This window comes from Aricia agestis, chromosome 8 (genome assembly GCF_905147365.1).
Source record: "Aricia agestis chromosome 8, ilAriAges1.1, whole genome shotgun sequence".
Classification (NCBI taxonomy): domain Eukaryota; kingdom Metazoa; phylum Arthropoda; class Insecta; order Lepidoptera; family Lycaenidae; genus Aricia; species Aricia agestis.
Window position 1 is genome coordinate 12,829,824 of NC_056413.1, and position 17,823 is coordinate 12,847,646.

General features: G+C 36.3%; 3 protein-coding genes across 5 annotated transcripts; all 3 read left to right on the plus strand.

Moving 5' to 3' along the window:
• Positions 1–3,259: 3,259 nt before the first annotated feature.
• On the plus strand, positions 3,260–4,589 carry LOC121729320. Of its 3 annotated transcripts, XR_006035951.1 has the most exons (3): positions 3,260–3,400; positions 3,513–3,670; positions 3,925–3,963. XR_006035951.1 is itself a non-coding variant. In XM_042117792.1 (2 exons), exon 2 carries the CDS (start codon positions 3,819–3,821, stop codon positions 4,380–4,382), a length of 564 nt encoding a protein of 187 aa, XP_041973726.1. In that variant the 5' UTR covers positions 3,260–3,400; positions 3,513–3,818; the 3' UTR covers positions 4,383–4,589. The 3 variants fall into 3 exon arrangements, 2 of the variants coding, with proteins under 2 accessions (XP_041973726.1, XP_041973727.1); XM_042117792.1 differs by having other exon boundaries at positions 3,513–4,589; XM_042117793.1 differs by lacking the exon at positions 3,513–3,670 and having other exon boundaries at positions 3,268–3,400; positions 3,925–4,589.
• Positions 4,590–6,974: 2,385 nt separating this feature from the next.
• On the plus strand, positions 6,975–7,613 carry LOC121729560. The gene has a single exon (XM_042118115.1). It carries the CDS (start codon positions 6,975–6,977, stop codon positions 7,611–7,613), a length of 639 nt encoding a protein of 212 aa, XP_041974049.1.
• A 5,161-nt stretch (positions 7,614–12,774) lies between these two features.
• Positions 12,775–17,465, plus strand: LOC121729321 (ATP synthase subunit g, mitochondrial-like). Its single transcript, XM_042117794.1, has 3 exons — positions 12,775–12,929; positions 13,257–13,441; positions 17,262–17,465. The coding sequence occupies exons 1-3, from the start codon at positions 12,905–12,907 to the stop codon at positions 17,430–17,432; spliced, it is 381 nt and encodes a 126-aa protein (XP_041973728.1). The 5' UTR covers positions 12,775–12,904; the 3' UTR covers positions 17,433–17,465.
• The last annotated feature ends 358 nt before the right edge of the window (positions 17,466–17,823 follow it).

The following is a 17,823-nucleotide window of genomic DNA, read 5'->3' on the forward strand; positions in this document are numbered from 1 at the left end:
TCAAAATCCACCCGCGTTAGAAAGTGTCATAGCGTGGCGGGCATGCCTCACGTGGGCTGTTGACTGCGCTTTAACGCATGCCCTTGATGAACAAAAAAAGGCACAGTGTGGACAAAGCTGATGCGTAATTTCGTTCGACAAAGCTTAAGAATAAATTTCTCCGATGATACAATGGAAGCATCCCATCTGCCACCTGTTAACGCGGCTACTTTTGGAGGTATCCAGTTCTGAAGGACTTGACCTAACCTAACCTAACTAAAAGCTCAATTTTTTTATCTTATTCTTCGGAAGTGATCAATTATGCATTTTTATTTTTTATTGAGTTTTTGTAAGATGTAAGTACTGTAGTATTGCTACTTGTGACTTTCAGGCGCCACATAACTCGTCTCATGCGCTATGTAAATCAGATTTTATTAATATTATAAGTATTAGTATAAAATATGTTATTGGAACGAAGTTCCTTTTATTTGGATAAATGTAAAAAGTTTAGTTATTTGTTTTTGGTGATTTTATAGTTTATCGTCATTACTCATAGTGGCCGTAGGTGCAGGTATAGCGTGGTATGACTTAGCTAGAAGATTTTTTGTTAGCCTACTACTACTACTGTCCTGCTGGGCAATGGCTTCCCTCAAAGTTTTTCATTTCCCTTGTTCCTGCGCCACCGTTGGATCCGGCTGGTATGAGTGGTATGACTCCAGTTCGTCGCGCCATTTTTTCCTAGAAGAAACTAGGAGCCAATTAATTATTACAGGCTACTAGCTGTTCCGGTGAACTTTGTGTCACTTTAAAACCTGCCCTGGACTGGATAATTCACAGCGCCCGATCCAGCTATTTCGCCGCTCCGGGCAAAATAATAATTGCCGCCCCAAAAACCGGCCAAGTGCGAGTTGGACTAACACAATTGGAAATTCATTTTTATATATAGATATATACAGGGTGTAACAAAAATAAGTGATAATACTTTAGGGTGTGTATGTGTTCCTTGTAGAGAGTTCACTGTGAAAGTGGCAGCGCTGAAAGACCAACATTTTTTTTCACTTTTGTATGGGGAAACTCGTGACGCTCGGGCCTTTGCCCATATAAAAGTGAAAAATTTTTTTCGTCTTTCAGAGCTGCTACTTTCACAGTGAACTCTCTACAAGGAACACGTACACACCCTAAAGTATTATCACTTATTTTTGTTACACACTGTATATATAAGTATAGATTATCGCCAACAATCATACATTTAGTTCCTAAATATTATTCTCCGTCTGCTTTTATTTTTCTCCTCGCGATAATTAGACTTCCCGAAAAACAGACCTCGTAGTGTTGTGTAGTGTGTACACTGCGATGCAAATACACGACAAATCATTTAGGTCAGTGGTTCCCAATTAGTTTTTGCTGCGTACCACTTCAAAAAAGACCTCAAACCTGCGTACCCCTTATTGTAGCAATCACACTAATAATATTATAAATGCGAAAGTTTGTGAGTGTGTGTATGTTCGTTACTTTTTCATTCTCAAACGCTTGGACCAATTTTGATGAAATTACCAATACAGGTAGTAAGTTGACACCCTGGATTAACATCCGGAAATTGTTCTTGTTTTTACTGATAGCCGCACGTACCCCTTGATGCAATTTCACGTACCCCTGGGGGTACGCGTACCACTAATTGGGAAACACTGATTTAGGTCAACCGAGTCAACAGTTTGTATTGAACAATGTGCAAATAATTGTCAATCAACCAAGACACCGTCAATTTTACGGAACATTTTGTTTAAATATTAATGACCTTTGAAGTTCAATCTAAATAGTTTTTGAAATTTTGACCTAGATAAGCACTCGATTTTGTGATCGAAACAGCTTTTTATGTAAGTAATAAAAATGTTTCCTATTTCGTTTTAAGCAAAATTGATATAATAAATTAAAGCATACATCCAAGTTCATACCTTCTTTATGGGCTTGGTCACTTGACTGCCATGGCTTGCAAACGAGACTTGACGTAGCACCTTGGCCTAGGTCAGTGCCTAGAGGAGCTCTCTATCGGTCTACTCTGTCGTACGTGCTACTTACAAGACAAATATTATTAAAAAACCCCACCGCACTCTGAGACGAATAAATGCATATTATGCCATAAGCTTTCTTTCCATTATCTGTCAATCTTTTTATTAAAAAGTTTAATCATCATCATGTGTAACTGCGACCGCTAAATTTAAGACGTCTCAAGTTTCCACTAGTACCATCGAGGAAGTTGATTCCTATGCAATAGGCTACTTGACCTCATTTTTTTCTTCATGCTAATCGCTTCATAATCATTCATTATTACAAAAAAAAACTAATATTTTAATATTTTACACAGTAGAAACCCATAAAAATGTTAATTGAAAAATATGCCTTGTAAATGGCGCCGAAAACACTGTCCGCCATAGTGTGACGTCATACGTTTTGTATTTTAAGCTCTCTTTATTGAACATTTTTTTATATGCTAAATGTACGCGTCTAAAAGTGCCCAAAAATTATAAAATAATTAAATAAGAAAATCATTTGTAATGTTGAAAACTTTTGGAGAAAAGTGTTGGCCATTTCGTTTCCCGTGTACAATAAATGGAGATAATTTATAAAACTGATGTTTTATTTTAATTATTCAAGTCAAGTAGCCTATTGACAGATCAACGTTATTTGGTCGAATATGTCAATTCAATGATAATTGTGATCTGTCGGCTGGGTTTGATGTAACGCGACCAAATACTTAGGTCCCCGATTTGCATAGGAATCAACTTCTCTGATAGTACAAACTACAGTCTGCTACAGTACTTACTTTACTTGATTCTATAATTACTAATACTTACTTATATCATACTTACTTATTATATCTCTAGATTATCTGATACTAATGTCTTAAACAATTTCGTATTATTAGAGAAAGCCTGAATAATAATTAATGACGAAATTTTGATGATGATTGGAGGTCTACGGTCTCTACATCTTGCTCAATGCAATATTTCATATTGTTCAGCTAATTAGGTATTCTTTTGTGGAGATGGTTTTGTTCTTTTGTAATATTCAATATGGTGTTAAATTGATCAATAGTTTAATAAATTGCGCGGATCTAGCACTTTTATATGCTACGTAATTTTTGTTGCTTCAAGTCCAAAAAATGACTGGCCAGCACTTTAAAAATAAACATTTCATGCATTTCATAGACAATATTTTAGGAGTTTACGCGTCAAATTTATTATTTAACCCACCTGGATTTTAATATGTCATTGATATTAATGTTGATTAATATTTATTGAAAATGGTAAAGAGACAATAAATATTGCAATTAAGAAAACTATCAAGTTAAAGTTTAGGGTTATTGCAGAATTAGTTAATAAAATGGCAAGAATCACTCGAATTGCCATGGACCTTACTCTAGGTAGGTAGTTTTTCTATTTGGAGCTTTTCTCAAAGAAACTGTCTCAAAACGAGGTATAAAATAATATTTTAATTAATTCTGATCAAAACTCTTCTTATTTCTTGTTTTGCAGTTTCTCTGAGAAAAATTGGTCCAGTCATATCCAGAGCTTGGAATGCCACAAAAACATTCGTAGCGACTACCCCAGCAAAACCAATATTTTTCAACGGATTTGTCATGAAAACAGAAACAATTATAGATACAACCTCAGACAAAGTGGTCGCTAAAATGGTAGAGTTTCGTAATAATTTGTTGCCTTTAGAACTCAAATACCTCGAGAAAGAATTAGAAAAAGTTAAGAGAGAAGTAGAAATGATGGCAACTGAGGAACATAAGGACACTCATAAAGTTAAATATATTTGTAAAACTAAAGATAAGAATGATGGAAATGATGATCATCAATAAAATAGATCTTACATTAAAATTCAATCAACAAATGCTAATTTTGGTAGAGCATGATTCTGAGTATGTTCCACTTGTTTTAGCAAAAATCAAGTCATTAAAACCAGCAATAGGTATAGCTTGGCAATATTTTAAAATAGAAGCAGCTCCACCTTTGACAATTGAACTTCTTGATAGCCCGAAAGCAAAAAACTTTGAAGACGTTATTTCTGGAAAGACTGATAATTTGATTAAAGCCATTGAAAGTCAGATCAAACAAGCAGAAAATGAGGAACAAAGACAGAAAGAAGAAAGAGAAAAGGAGAAAAACTTAAGATTAAAGCTTGCTGATAAGATTGAAAAAGAAGATTTTAAGGCAATCTATAAAACAGAAAACAAAGATTTAAACGTTAAGGGCGATGGAAAACTTCAATCATCAAAGCAGCAATCAAATATTGCTACAGCCGCTGAAGAAACTAAAAATAGTATTCCTGTTCCTAAATCTGCAGAGAAATCCGTTCTAGATGTAAAAAAGAAGAAATTAGAAACAACCAAAAAATAAAAATTCAACAAGATAATAACTTTTTAGAAGCTTTCCTTTTATTATTTGATACATTTAAACACAATAATATCAGTGTTATTCGAAAATTAATTCATTTTCTGTCGAAGCCAAGGAAACCACAATCTAGCTTTACGAAAATTGACATGTTTTGTTAATTAGAATTAGAAATGCTTAGATTTAATTAAGAATTTACATACTTGTCGTTATGTTTAGATATTATGTGTTTCCACAAAAACAAAATATAAGATGTCTAAAACATTGTATTTTGATTGAATACTCAAGTTCTATTAGGGTTCTAGATGAATTGTCGTCTTCTAACCCTTTACTGCATATGAAGCCATTTCTGGCTCTTCAGATTAAACATTTATTTCTGCCTTTATTATAATGAGAATGGATTATATATTTTCACTCCTATATCAACTACTTCTCCGTGGATCGAAACGTATTTTTTTGCTGATGGAAAAATGTCATCTGCGAATGTAATTTCACTTTTTAGCGTCGCAGGCGCATGAAACATACGAAGTAAAATTTTATGCGACTTTGACGATGTATAATATTGAAAAAAAGTACGATATTCGTGTGTTAAAAAATCTGATTATAATGTTCAAAGGTTCTTTTTACTTTCCGTAATTTTTTGTTTTACTATAGATTTGGTTTTTCTGCTATATTTTCTGAATTTTCCGCGGGAGCCACTTCTGACTTCGTATGCATTCACAGATCTTACTTGCATGCTTTTATAGTACCAATAAGTTCACAAGAACTATCCTTATTGATGATTTCATTAGTGATAAGTTAGGATCTGACTCGAATGAGGATAAATTACAGTTTTCTAACTTTCTCTAATTCAAATACAATAAAAGCATGGTTATTATGGCGATATCTGGAGGTTCAACTAGTACTACAATTCTGCATCGCATTATCGAAGTTTTCTAAACGTGTCGGATAATATATTCTTACATTATATATAATTGTACCACTTCGGCCTGACCAAAAAAACACCCTTGACCAGTCGGAAGGTCTTCCTTTGCGGCCTCCACCATATGACCACATTAGTAACCCTCCACAAAAATACTCCTACTTCATCAAAATTAATAATTATGTTTCGATCGTATATAAAATGTGAAAATTCTTATGTTTTCTTATGCCTAAACGAGAAAAGAAACTGCTTCAAAGACTTTTAGAAAGCTAAATTCTGTACTTGTTATGCATACGAAGCCATTAATGGCTTCTAAAATTATTTTCTAAAATAAGGTACTAAAAAATTTTTTTTCCTAATAATTTTCTTAATTACCCCTATGAAGTAATATTAACAAGCAAAACATTTTTTTTCTTCATTCTATCATAATTCATGGAATAGAGGGCTAATGGACGGACGTCCTCCAAGGACCAAGACCTAGTCTTGGAGGGCTAAACCTGAGGGCTAAAGCTTTGTACCGTATTGGTAGTACACCACACTTTTCCAGGGGCTGGTATAGCTGTTAGGCAAGGTGAGAAGCGAACTCGTATCGAAGTCCTTGATACGAGTTACGACTTGCCTGGCTTCCTAAATCATATTAATATACTAGCTGTTGCCCGCGACTCCGTCCGCGTAGACTTCAGCTTATAGCGCGCAGTAGTTCCCTTCATAGAGTAACTTATATTATAGTAGGTAGTTCCCGACTCCCGTTGAACCATGTAGATTGTAGATTGTAATTTGTAGGCTACATTACTGCAAATTGCAAAATTTGCACGACAGAGGTGTTTCCGCGGTACGCTTACTTCAAACTTCAATGTTTACACTTTACAGACAGACAGACACATAACACATAAAACGCCCCTATTTAAGCGTAAGGGGTTAAAAGCTGGGAAGAAGGGTCGAAGTTGAACATCAACGATCAACTTTTCTCAATACTTCCAATAACCGTAACAGGAAGCTTCAAATTCCATCCTTACCACCTCTTACAGTAACACTTTTGAGCAAGCGATAGCGCGATGTAGGAGACGGCACGGCGCCATCTATTATGAATTTTTGGAACTGACTTAATCTGAACTTTACGCATTTTCACCCCCTTACATCCCTTTTTTCCAGTTAAAAAGTAGCCTATGTCCTTTCTCAGACCTTAGACTATCTGTGTACAAAATTTCATTACAATCGGTTCGGTAGTTTTGGCGTGAAAGCGAGACAGACAGACAGACAGAGATACTTTCGCATCTATACGAGTACTAATATATTATAAAATTCTGCAGAGTTTGTTTGTTTGTTTGTTTTGTGGGGTCTGTACTTTGAACCCTGTTGTAAGTGTGTGAATGCTGACGCGTGCGAGTTGCAATTGTGTATGTAAGATGTGACGTATGAACGGAGCTTAGAATAAGTAAAATATTATTTCAATAAACAGTTGGTCCAACGCTCTCGAGTCTTTCACTTGTGCCCTCCTGCTACTGCTCCGTAGTCTATATCTCTGTGTGTCTCATATACCACCGTAGACATACAGCATAGACATAACATTGGTGACCCGTGAACACGAAGACAGCTCCGACTCCGGCTAAAACTAAGACAGCGAAGACTCCGACCAACGAAGGCTCCACCCAGGCGACCACCGGGCTGAAAATATAATGAACGAGCAGCAGCATAACCTGATGGGCGCCGCACCGCAAGCCTCAACAAGCGGATTTTCGCCAGCTATGAAGAAAGAAGATACAGAATTGGCAACAATTTCCATTGGTAGCAGAATCCCAGAATTTTGGAAGGATAACCCTCGCCTGTGGTTTTATCAAGTCGAGGCAATTCTAGCTCCACAAAAGACATCGGATGCGAATAAATATTTTATGTGCGTCGCGAAGCTGAACAGGGACGCCATTCAGCAAGTTGCAGACATCTTGGCAAATCCGCCGCAGCAGAATAAATATGAAGCGCTGAAAAATCGACTACTGCAAATTTATGAAGAATCGGAGGCGCGGCAAGTAAGAAAATTAATTTCCGAAATCGAGCTTGGTGACCAGAAACCGAGTCAGCTGCTTAGAAGAATGAAGGAATTAGCTAGAGGAAAAATCGAAGACGAGACCCTGAAGATTTTGTGGCAAGGTCACTTACCTTCTTCGGTCCAAGCGGTCCTAGCAGTGACGTCCACTAGTAATCTAGAAGAATTAGCAGGAATAGCAGATAAAATCATGGACACTCACCAGCCCTGTAATATCGGCGAAGTAGCAAGTGGTCCTTCGAGCCGGAGTCTGTACTTTGAACCCTGTTTGTAAGTGTGTGAATGCTGACGCGTGCGAGTTGCAATTGTGTATGTAAGATGTGACGTATGAACGGAGCTTAGAATAAGTAAAATATTATTTCAATAAACAGTTGGTCCAACGCTCTCGAGTCATTTACCTAAAGCGATAGAATATTTAGATAAGTTAAATAGTTATATTCATAAAGCTAAAAAGAATGATAAGACTCCTATACATTGGACACCGGATGCTGAAGAAGCATTCCTAGAGTGTAAACACGGTCTCATGAACGCAGCGACTTTGTCGTTTCCTGCGAACAACGTGCCGCTTGCACTCTTTACAGACGCATCGAATAACAGCGTAGGTGCAGTTTTGCAACAACATGTTGACGGTAAATGGAACTCGTTAGGATATTTTTGTAGAAAGTTAACGCAGGCACAACAAAATTATAGCACTTATGACCAAGAATTACTTGCTATATTTTTAGGTGTAGAACATTTTAGAAGTTTATTTGAAGGTCGTGACTTGATAATTTTTACCGATCACAAACCATTAACTTTTGCATTTTCTAAATTAAGTAAAAATAATAAGAAAGAAAGTCCAAGACGAATTAGGCAATTAAGTTTTATAAGTGAATTTACTACAGATATACGACATGTTAGTGGACAAGATAATATTGTAGCAGATGCATTATCTCGAATAGAAACTATAGAATGCACTTCAAGTTCAATAGATTATGAAAAATTGGCTATACAGCAACGTAATGATTCAGAACTTCAGAATATTATTACTAATCCTAAATTCAAATTCAAAAAGATGCCAATTCCGAACTCCGATCATTATATTTATTGCGAAATTTCAAGTAACATAGCTAGACCTTATTTAACAGAATCGTATAGAAAAGCAGCATTTAGTAGTATACATAGTCTTAGTCATCCGGGTCTGCGAACATCGCGCCGCATGATTAAAGAAATATATTTTTGGCCAGATATGAATAGAGATATAGGTTTTTGGACGAAGACTTGTTTGAATTGTCAAAGGTCTAAGACAACGAGGCATACGAATTCTAGCTATGGTAGTTTTCCACAAGCGGATAGATTCGATCATATTCACATTGATCTGATCGGACCACTTCCGGTCACAGTAGATGATTATAGGTATTGCTTAACGATAATTGATCGAGGCACAGGGTGGCCAGAAGCGTATCCTTTAAAAGATATTTCGGCGGATACGGTAGTGAATGCAATATATAGAGAATGGATATGTAGGTTTGGCTGTCCTGTGAAACTCACTAGTGACCAGGGCAGGCAATTTGAGAGTAAATTGTTTTCTAGTTTAATGTCATACCTAGGCATTCATAAGATTAGGACAACTCCATATCATCCTCAAAGCAACGGTGCTGTTGAGAGGTGGCATAGAAGCTTGAAGGCATCTTTGATGGCACGGCTTAATGGTAATAAAAATTGGAGCCACGAACTTCCTAGCGTGATGTTAGGGCTTCGGGCTGCCATTAAATGTGAGACAGGTGTGAGCGCAGCTCAGATGGTTTACGGCCGTGCACTACGATTGCCAGAAGAATTTTTTGTAGAAAGTCCTGAAATTCCAGATCCTTATTTAGTGTTACAGGATATTAAAAATAATATTAGACAGTACAAGCCAATTAGTGTTAAAAGTCATAGTTCGAAAGCATTTTTTGTTCATCCAGACCTTAGAAATTGTTCACATGTATTTTTAAGAATCGATAGAAATAAAACAGCCTTAGTTTGTCCTTATGAAGGTCCATATAAAGTAATTGAAAGGTCAGAAAAAGTTTTTAAAATTCAATTGGAGGATAGAGTAACTTCAGTTTCGATAGATAGGTTAAAGCCAGCATATATTTTATGAGATAAAAATATTGCAGAACAAGATACCTCTGTAGAAAATGATATTATAAAAAAAGTTACGTAGAGTGTAATAATCAAAAAATTACAAAGTCTGGAAGGAAAGTTAAAATGCCAGTAAGATTTTTAAATGTATAAGGAAATTGCTAATTTTAGTTTCAAACGAAGCGTTATGTTAAAAAGTACGAAAATATTAATTTTTATGTAATTGTGGTTAAAGATAACCGAGTTAGAGCAAAAATAAGAGTTAATCATTCGCTTAAAGTGACTGTGGTTCAAGACAACTGACTTAGATCAAAACAAGAGTTAATCATTCGTTAAAAGTAACACGTAATTCAAGTTCGATAACAATGGTAGCGCCGCGAAGGTAATATGAGTACCGCGTCATAGCTTATGAAAACAATGATATAGTATACAGTACAAACAGTACGACAACTTGTACATTTTTAATGAGTACAACTTATATTGATCGTTTATATGTGAAAACGTAATATAAGTTGATAGGAATTTTAAATAAAAGACAATTTTTACTAAAGCATTTTATTCTTATATTGTATACAATTTACGTTTACACCTTGTTTTTACACTTTTTACTTTGATATACTATTTAGATTATACTATGATACTTTAAAAATGCAAAGTGAAATTTATTTTACAATAGCATTACTTAGCTATAATTGTTTCGAAATTTGTTTTTTTGGACAAGTTAAATATTGATGTTCGACAATTATTTTATCATTTAATTTTAAATTTTACCTTCTTCCGCACTTGTAAATTTTATACTTACTCTAAATATGGGAAAGGCCTTTAGCAAGGAAGAAGTCATTGTAAATCAAAACGGAGAACAGAGTATTGAACACAAACTTAACCAGTTTGGAATAATGATCATGGTAATTACTGCAATGTTGACTTTGGTTGTCGCTTATGAATTTATGAAGTATTGTCGAAAAAACGTACAAAATTGGTTACGAAGAGAGATGGGGTTTGTAACCAACCACCTCAGGTGGTAGTAAGGAATATCCAACCCCAACCAGCCGCTACAGGTACTGCTACCAGTTATATGTAATTTTACCTTTCTATATCTTGACAATTAAATTTTAAATTTTTTTTCGAAAGATTAACTTTTATTAAATAAATGTAAAATGTAATAAGTAATAATATTTCCCCTATTTGAAGTTAAAATATTATGTGACTTGTTTTATAAAGCATTTTATCTTGTGATTAATGATTATTGTAATATTAACAACATTGTAATTTCTGCGTCAGATTTTGTCGAACGTTATGTAATGTAGAGTAACAAGGAATTTTAATGTACTTATACCTACTTAATTAAACATTGAATAAAAATGCTTAATATTAAAGAGAAATTTAATTTTAAAGCAATGTAATTTTTTTTTTTTCTAAAAAATATGTAAAATTGTAATTAATGGTGTAATCTTGTATTACTTGTGTAATTTTCAGGAACTTTTTTTTTGTATTATGCTAGTAATTTTGATACTAATAATTATGTAAAAAAAAATTCAAAAGGGGGGGACTATTGTGGGGTCTGTACTTTGAACCCTGTTTGTAAGTGTGTGAATGCTGACGCGTGCGAGTTGCAATTGTGTATGTAAGATGTGACGTATGAACGGAGCTTAGAATAAGTAAAATATTATTTCAATAAACAGTTGGTCCAACGCTCTCGAGTCTTTCACTTGTGCCCTCCTGCTACTGCTCCGTAGTCTATATCTCTGTGTGTCCCATATACCTCCGTAGACATACAGCATAGACATAACAGTTTGTTTGTTTGTTTGTTTGAACGCGCTAATCTCAGGAACAACTGGTCCGATTTGAAAAATTCTTTCAGTGTTAGATAGCCCATTTATCGAGGAAGGCTATAGGCTATATTTTATCACGCTAAGACTAATAGAAACGAAGAAATAGAGGAAAATGTGGAAAAAACTGGGGGAAATTATTTGAAAGGGCTTATTTGAACGCGCTAATCTCAGGAACTACTGGTCCGATTTGAAAAATTGTTTCAGTGTTAGGTAGTCCATTGATCAAGGAAGGAAGGCTATAGGCTATATTTTATCACGCTAAGACTAATAGGAGCGAAGAAATAGTGGAAAATGTGGAAAAAACGGGGGGAAATTATTTGAAAGGGCTTATTTGAACGCGCTAATCTCAGGAACTACTGGTCCGATTTGAAAAATTGTTTCAGTGTTAGGTAGTCCATTGATCAAGGAAGGAAGGCTATAGGCTATATTTTATCACGCTAAGACTAATAGGAGCGAAGAAATAGTGGAAAATGTGGAAATAACGGGGGAAATTATATGAAAGGGCTTATCTGAACGCGCTAATCTCAGGAACTACTGGTCCGATTTGAAAAATTCTTTCAGTCTTAGGTAGTCCATTGATCAAGGAAGGCTATAGGCTATATTTTATCACGCTAAGACTAATAAGAGCGAAGAAATAGAGGAAAGTGTGGAAAAAACGGGGGGAAATTATTTGAAAGGGCTTATTTTAACGCGCCAATCTCAGGAACTACTGGTCCGATTTAAAAAATTCTTTCAGTGTTAGATAGCCTATTTATCGAGGACGGCCATAGGTTATATTTTATTATTCTACAACTAATAGGAGCGAAGAAATAGAGGAAAATGTGGAAAAACCGGGGGAAATCATATGCAATTGCTTATTATCTTAAGATTCTTAAGGACTACTGGAGCAATTTTTATGTTATTAGGCAAACATGAAGAATATACCACGTTAAGGGACATAGGCAATTTTTTTGAGGAAAAATGTACGGTCGCGTGAAATTCCCAAATTACGCAAGCAAAGCCGCGCGGAACATCTATATATAATAAAATCTTAGGAAAGTCAATGCTGTACATTGAATATTTTTGTACAATAAATAATACTTTAGACGTGATCTACTATACTAACGCGGACGAAGTCGCGGCCAACAGCTAGTTTATAATATTAGTATAGAAGTATAGATAGATTTAGTAATCTGTGGTAATACGCTCTTAAGAATCACACCAACACCAACACGTCTACTGCACCATACCAGCCTTTCTTCTGTTGGTGAGCTCTTCAATTGCCGTCATCATCAGCGCCACGTCACACGTGATCATCATAAGCGCAACGTCACACGTGAATCACGTCGCATCATGGTATGGTATGTGGATGGTATCATGTGGAATGCTAGTGCAATACCAAAAGCTATGTACTAGCAGAGACCAGGTACTAGTTACCTTTTAACTTTAGTGAACTGGTAAAAAAAAGTTCAATGCTGTCTGTTAGTTGTCACATTAGACAGCAAAAAGCTAGACATCTCATAAATGTCGAAAATTTATTTCAATTCGTATTTTTACTCGAAAATTGATTTGAGGCTAAATAGTAAACGGGACATTTTGCAAAGGAGTTCGTTATCAGTTGCCTACTTTAATTTATCAAAATCTACCTACAATGTTAACTAGAAGATTGTTCATCCGTACGTAAAACTTATTTCATGGACAATGACAATATTTCTGCGATGATTGATTCCTAGGCTTGAACTACGGAGCACTAAAAATATGGCCTTAAAATGTCATTAAAAGCTCCACGCTAGAGACTCCAACAGTTTGCCTAAAGCACAGATTACTAAAATATAGTTACTACGTAACCTAAGGTCTCAAATACAAAATATAGTTACTACGTAACCTAAAGTCTTAAATACAAAGTCTAAAGTTAAGATTTTTTATGTTTTCAAGACCTCTAGGATAGATTTTTAATTCCATGGACCATGGTCAGATCTAATTGCGTAGGTATCTTATTTCAGGATTAAAATCATCCCTAGCCAGCAGTTTGAATGAAGTCTTGATACCAACTGCAAAAGGTATTTTTCGGGACACATTAGAAACGAAAATAGTGGAAGTAAAGAAAACTTCACTGGTGAAAAACTTTACAACTGCAAAGGAATACTGTAAATTAGAAATGGCTCCGCCGAAATTCAGTGAAATAAAGGTACTTATATCCATACTAATATCCATACTAATATCCATACTAATATCCATACTTCCATACTAACATTATAAATGCGAAAGTGTGCCTGTCTGTCTGTCTGTCTGTCTGTCTGTCTGTCTCTCTGTTACCTCTTCACGCCCAAACCGCTGAACCGATTTTGCTGAAATTTGGCATGGAGATACTTTGAGTCCCGGAGAAGGACATAGGATACTTTTTGTTCCGGAAAATGTACGGTTATAGGGCGATAGACGAGTTTTGGCGCAACGGAGTTGCGGGCGTCATCTTATAGTTACTAATATTTTGACTTAATGCTAATGGCATATACATTATACAACCTAAATTATAGGCATGACTCTAGGCATGGCCTATAGAAATATCATGTGTAGAAGGCCATAGAAAACTGGTAAAAACTAATTCTCCGTGTTTCTCCTAGCCAGTAAAGGAACCAGGCTCTCAGGCAGCTCTGGATTTATGTATAGGCAGTATAGGCCATGGCCTAAGGGCGGCCCTATGGCGTCCGAGGGGGCGCGACAGCGTCCTACGATGGCGGTAGAGTCCGTCCGACCGGAGAATATACCACGGGCTCACAGAAAACCGGCGTGAAACAGCGCTTGCGCTATGTTTCGCCGAGTGAGTGAGTTGACCGGAGGGCGGAGGCCCAATCCCCTACCCAATTCCCTTCCTTTTTCCCTTCCTTACCCTCCCCTATTCCCTCTTCTGGTGTTGCGAGTGTCCATGGGCGACGGAAGTTGCTTTCCATCTGATGACCCGTTTGCTCGTTTGCCCCCTTATTTCATAAAAAAAAATATAAATCCGGCCCTGACGGCCCCGGCCGGTGCGAACCTGAGTCGCACCGGCCGGGGCCGTCTGCGTCACAAACTCACAACTCCCAGATATGGGTTTATTGTGAACACCCTAAACATCGTTGGTTACTGTTATATTTCACTCGCTTTTTGGTGCACATAAACTAAAAATATAGATGCTTCAATGTATATTTACCTGCTGAACAGTGAACTAAAGCAAATTAGACTAGCACGAGTCGGCGCATGAGTACCGAAAACTATTCCACCTCAAGTTTTTATGCGATCCTCTTCAAATTGCCCTCCTGTAGTGTTAGCACGGCGACCAGCGGAAATGCGAAAGTATGGACAAACTGTGGAAATAAACCTAAGGTGCCGTTCCGATCTTTTTTCGTTCCGAAAAATTCAATTAAAATGCCACTTTATGACACACTATACTCGTAGTATATGTCATAATGTAGGATATTATTTGAATTTTTAGAACTATAGTCTGTCATAAAGTGGCTTTTTAATTGAATTATTCGGAACTAAAAAGATCGGAACGGCACCTTAAGTTTATCTCCACAGTTTGTGACTATAGTCTGTCATAAAGTGGCATTTTAATTAAATTTTTCGGAACGAAAAAAGATCGGAACGGCACCTTAGGTTTATTTCCACAGTTTCTCCATACTTTCGCATTTCCGCTGGTCGCCGTGCTAGCACTACAGATGATATAAATGCATGTTGCCAGGGCGCAACCCGGTGCCATATTGTTTAAACAAACATTGTTTAAACAATTGCAAGGAATTGTTATTTTTCAACCGAACAATTATTTTTTATATTCTTTATTGAAATACCAATAAAAAAGGTCCTATGACTTTTTACGATAAAGTTAATATTTTTAAAGATATGAATTTTTAAAGGTTCGAAAAACCTCAAATTTGGGTACTTTCGACCGATGAAAAAGATATTAAAAAAATTATAATGTCAAAGTAATATAATATATTTTTAAATTCTATATACAATACATCAGTCATTCCGTAAAAAAGCGTCCTATAATTACATGTAACCCATAAAAGCTCTAATTTATTTGTCCAACATCGTCCTGTCATCACTTATAACGTCAACTTTTTACGAGTTTTACGACATTATTTTTGATGATAACACGACGAATTTTTACCTAACATACAAATATTAAACAAATCTCACTTTTTACACTTAGAAACGTATTTTTCTAACCCTCCATAAAACAACGTCTGATATCAATATAGATTAGACGCAACAACAACGTTGTCTCCGCACACCAACGCTCGAAGTGACGATGGTGCGCCACGCGCGCTCCCCTCTCCTCATCCAATGTGCGCTTGGTGCATTTTAAGACGGAGCTTACTTCAAATAGGACGTTTTATCTCGGAAAACAAGTAAGATATAAAAATTCTGAAAATGAGAGACTGTAGAGCTTTGATTTCCTATTTCATTTTTACAATAAAATCATTTTTGTCCTATGATCACATAGAACTCTGTTCTACGCATAGGTCGAAAAAAAGATATAAAAAATGAATTTTTTTGAAATCTCTATTATCAATATTATTAACTATTGTATATAGAATTTAAAAAAATATATTACTTTGACATTATTTTTTTTTTAAATATATTTTTCATCGGTCGAAAGTACCCAAATTTGAGGTTTTTCGAACCTTTAAAAATTCATATCTTTAAAAATATTAACTTTGTCGTAAAAAGTCATGGAACCTTTTTTATTGGTATTTCAATAAAGAATATAAAAAAAATTTGTTCGGTTGAAAAATAACAACTCCTTGCAATTGTTTAAACAATGTTTGTTTAAACAATATGGCACCGGGTTGCGCCCTGGCAACATGCATTTATATCATCAGGAGGGCAATTTGAAGAGGATCGCATAAAAAAATTGAGGTGGAATAGTTTTCGGTACTCATGCGCCGACTCGTCCTAGTCTAAATATAGTTAGACGTGGATCTTTGTTCGTAGTTCGTGGGTGCAGACTGCACACGGAATCCTAATGTGATTGGCTCGTCTAGACTTGACCCCCGGCATATTTGCTTAGATCATCAGTGGCCGAATCAGCAAGGTCATTGACTATCACCTCACCAGCGAAGGCCGCTATACTCATCATGACTCATGACACTGACAAATTTAAATTACCTGCTTGTTGTCATCATACCCTATTACGAAAGCTAATTGCTTATTATTATTTTAATAGATCTCGCTGTTTGCATGTTAATAGCTTTGCAAAGCGTTGGTTAGGATTATAATATGTGGTTCCTGATATTTTTTTGACTAGGTGACGCCCGCAACTCCATTGCGCCAATATTCGCGCGGGAACCGTACATTTTTCCGGGATAAAAAGTATTCAATGTCCAATCCCGTGACTCAAAGTATCACCATACCAAATTTCAGCAAAATCGGTTCAGCGGTTTGAGCGTGAAGAGGTAACAGACATAAAGCTCTAGTTTCCTCCAAAAACGTCAATGCATTGCGCGCCGACCCGCCCCGGCACAGTGAGCGTTAAAATCCGTCAATGCGATGCGACTCGACCCGGCAATAGTGTGCTATAGCGCATTTTGCGCTGCGCTGCGCCCCGACCCGCCCCGGCACGCGCCGATAAAGTGTGCTCGTACCTATAGACAACGTTCTAGTGACGTCATTCACCTAAATCACCACTGTATTACGGCCGCTACATAACGGCACCGCTTTTGAAGGAAACCAGTGCTCTTTTCACATTTATAATGTTAGTATGGATAATGGATGGATTATGGAAGTTTAAAGTTGCGCCGAATTTAGCTTATCACTCTGAAAACGTACTTTTACTAGACAAAAGGCCCAAATACCTGAACAAACTACAAACTATTACTACAAAAAGCTGCAGCGACACCATTCACACGTAACCACTGCTTGACGGCATTTTGTCGTTGCGACGTGGTGTGGTTGTGGTACGTGGCCCTGTGGTTGTGGTATATCCAGGGCTCTCAATTATTGCGGTAAAACAAATTTTATACTTTCAGCACATTCAAGATGATTTATGCAGCGTCGTAATTTTTTTCAAAAATGGGTCCTACAAGAACACAACCGTCAAAGACGCCTGGCTCTACCTCCTGGTTACCACTGAGGTAGGACTGTGGTTTTTCATGGGCGAAGTCATTGGGAAAAGACATATTGTGGGCTACAAAGTTTGAAACAGTTTTCCAATAAATAGGATTATAAAATTACATAAACTTCTTTCTTTTACTTTTACCCTGTGGCAACCTATCGAATAACAAGGAACGACGGGGCTTTATTAAACTGAAAGAGTCGTCAGTTTTTACACAGGCGAGGCGAAGTTTGAATAACCTCGATTTATCTATGGTTTGCAGAACTCCGTCTGGTTTTTTCTGATCTGCGTATGCGTAAAATTACGCAACAATTCCAAGTTGTTTACAATTAACCTATTCTCTTGCAAATTACATATATTTTATATAGTACCTACCTATCTAGTTGTAGGTTAATATTAGCTTCTAGCTTAAGCGCTTATTCCACTTATCCTAGTTAGAAAGTCCTAGCTAGGATCCTAAAAAAATTTGTCAAGTG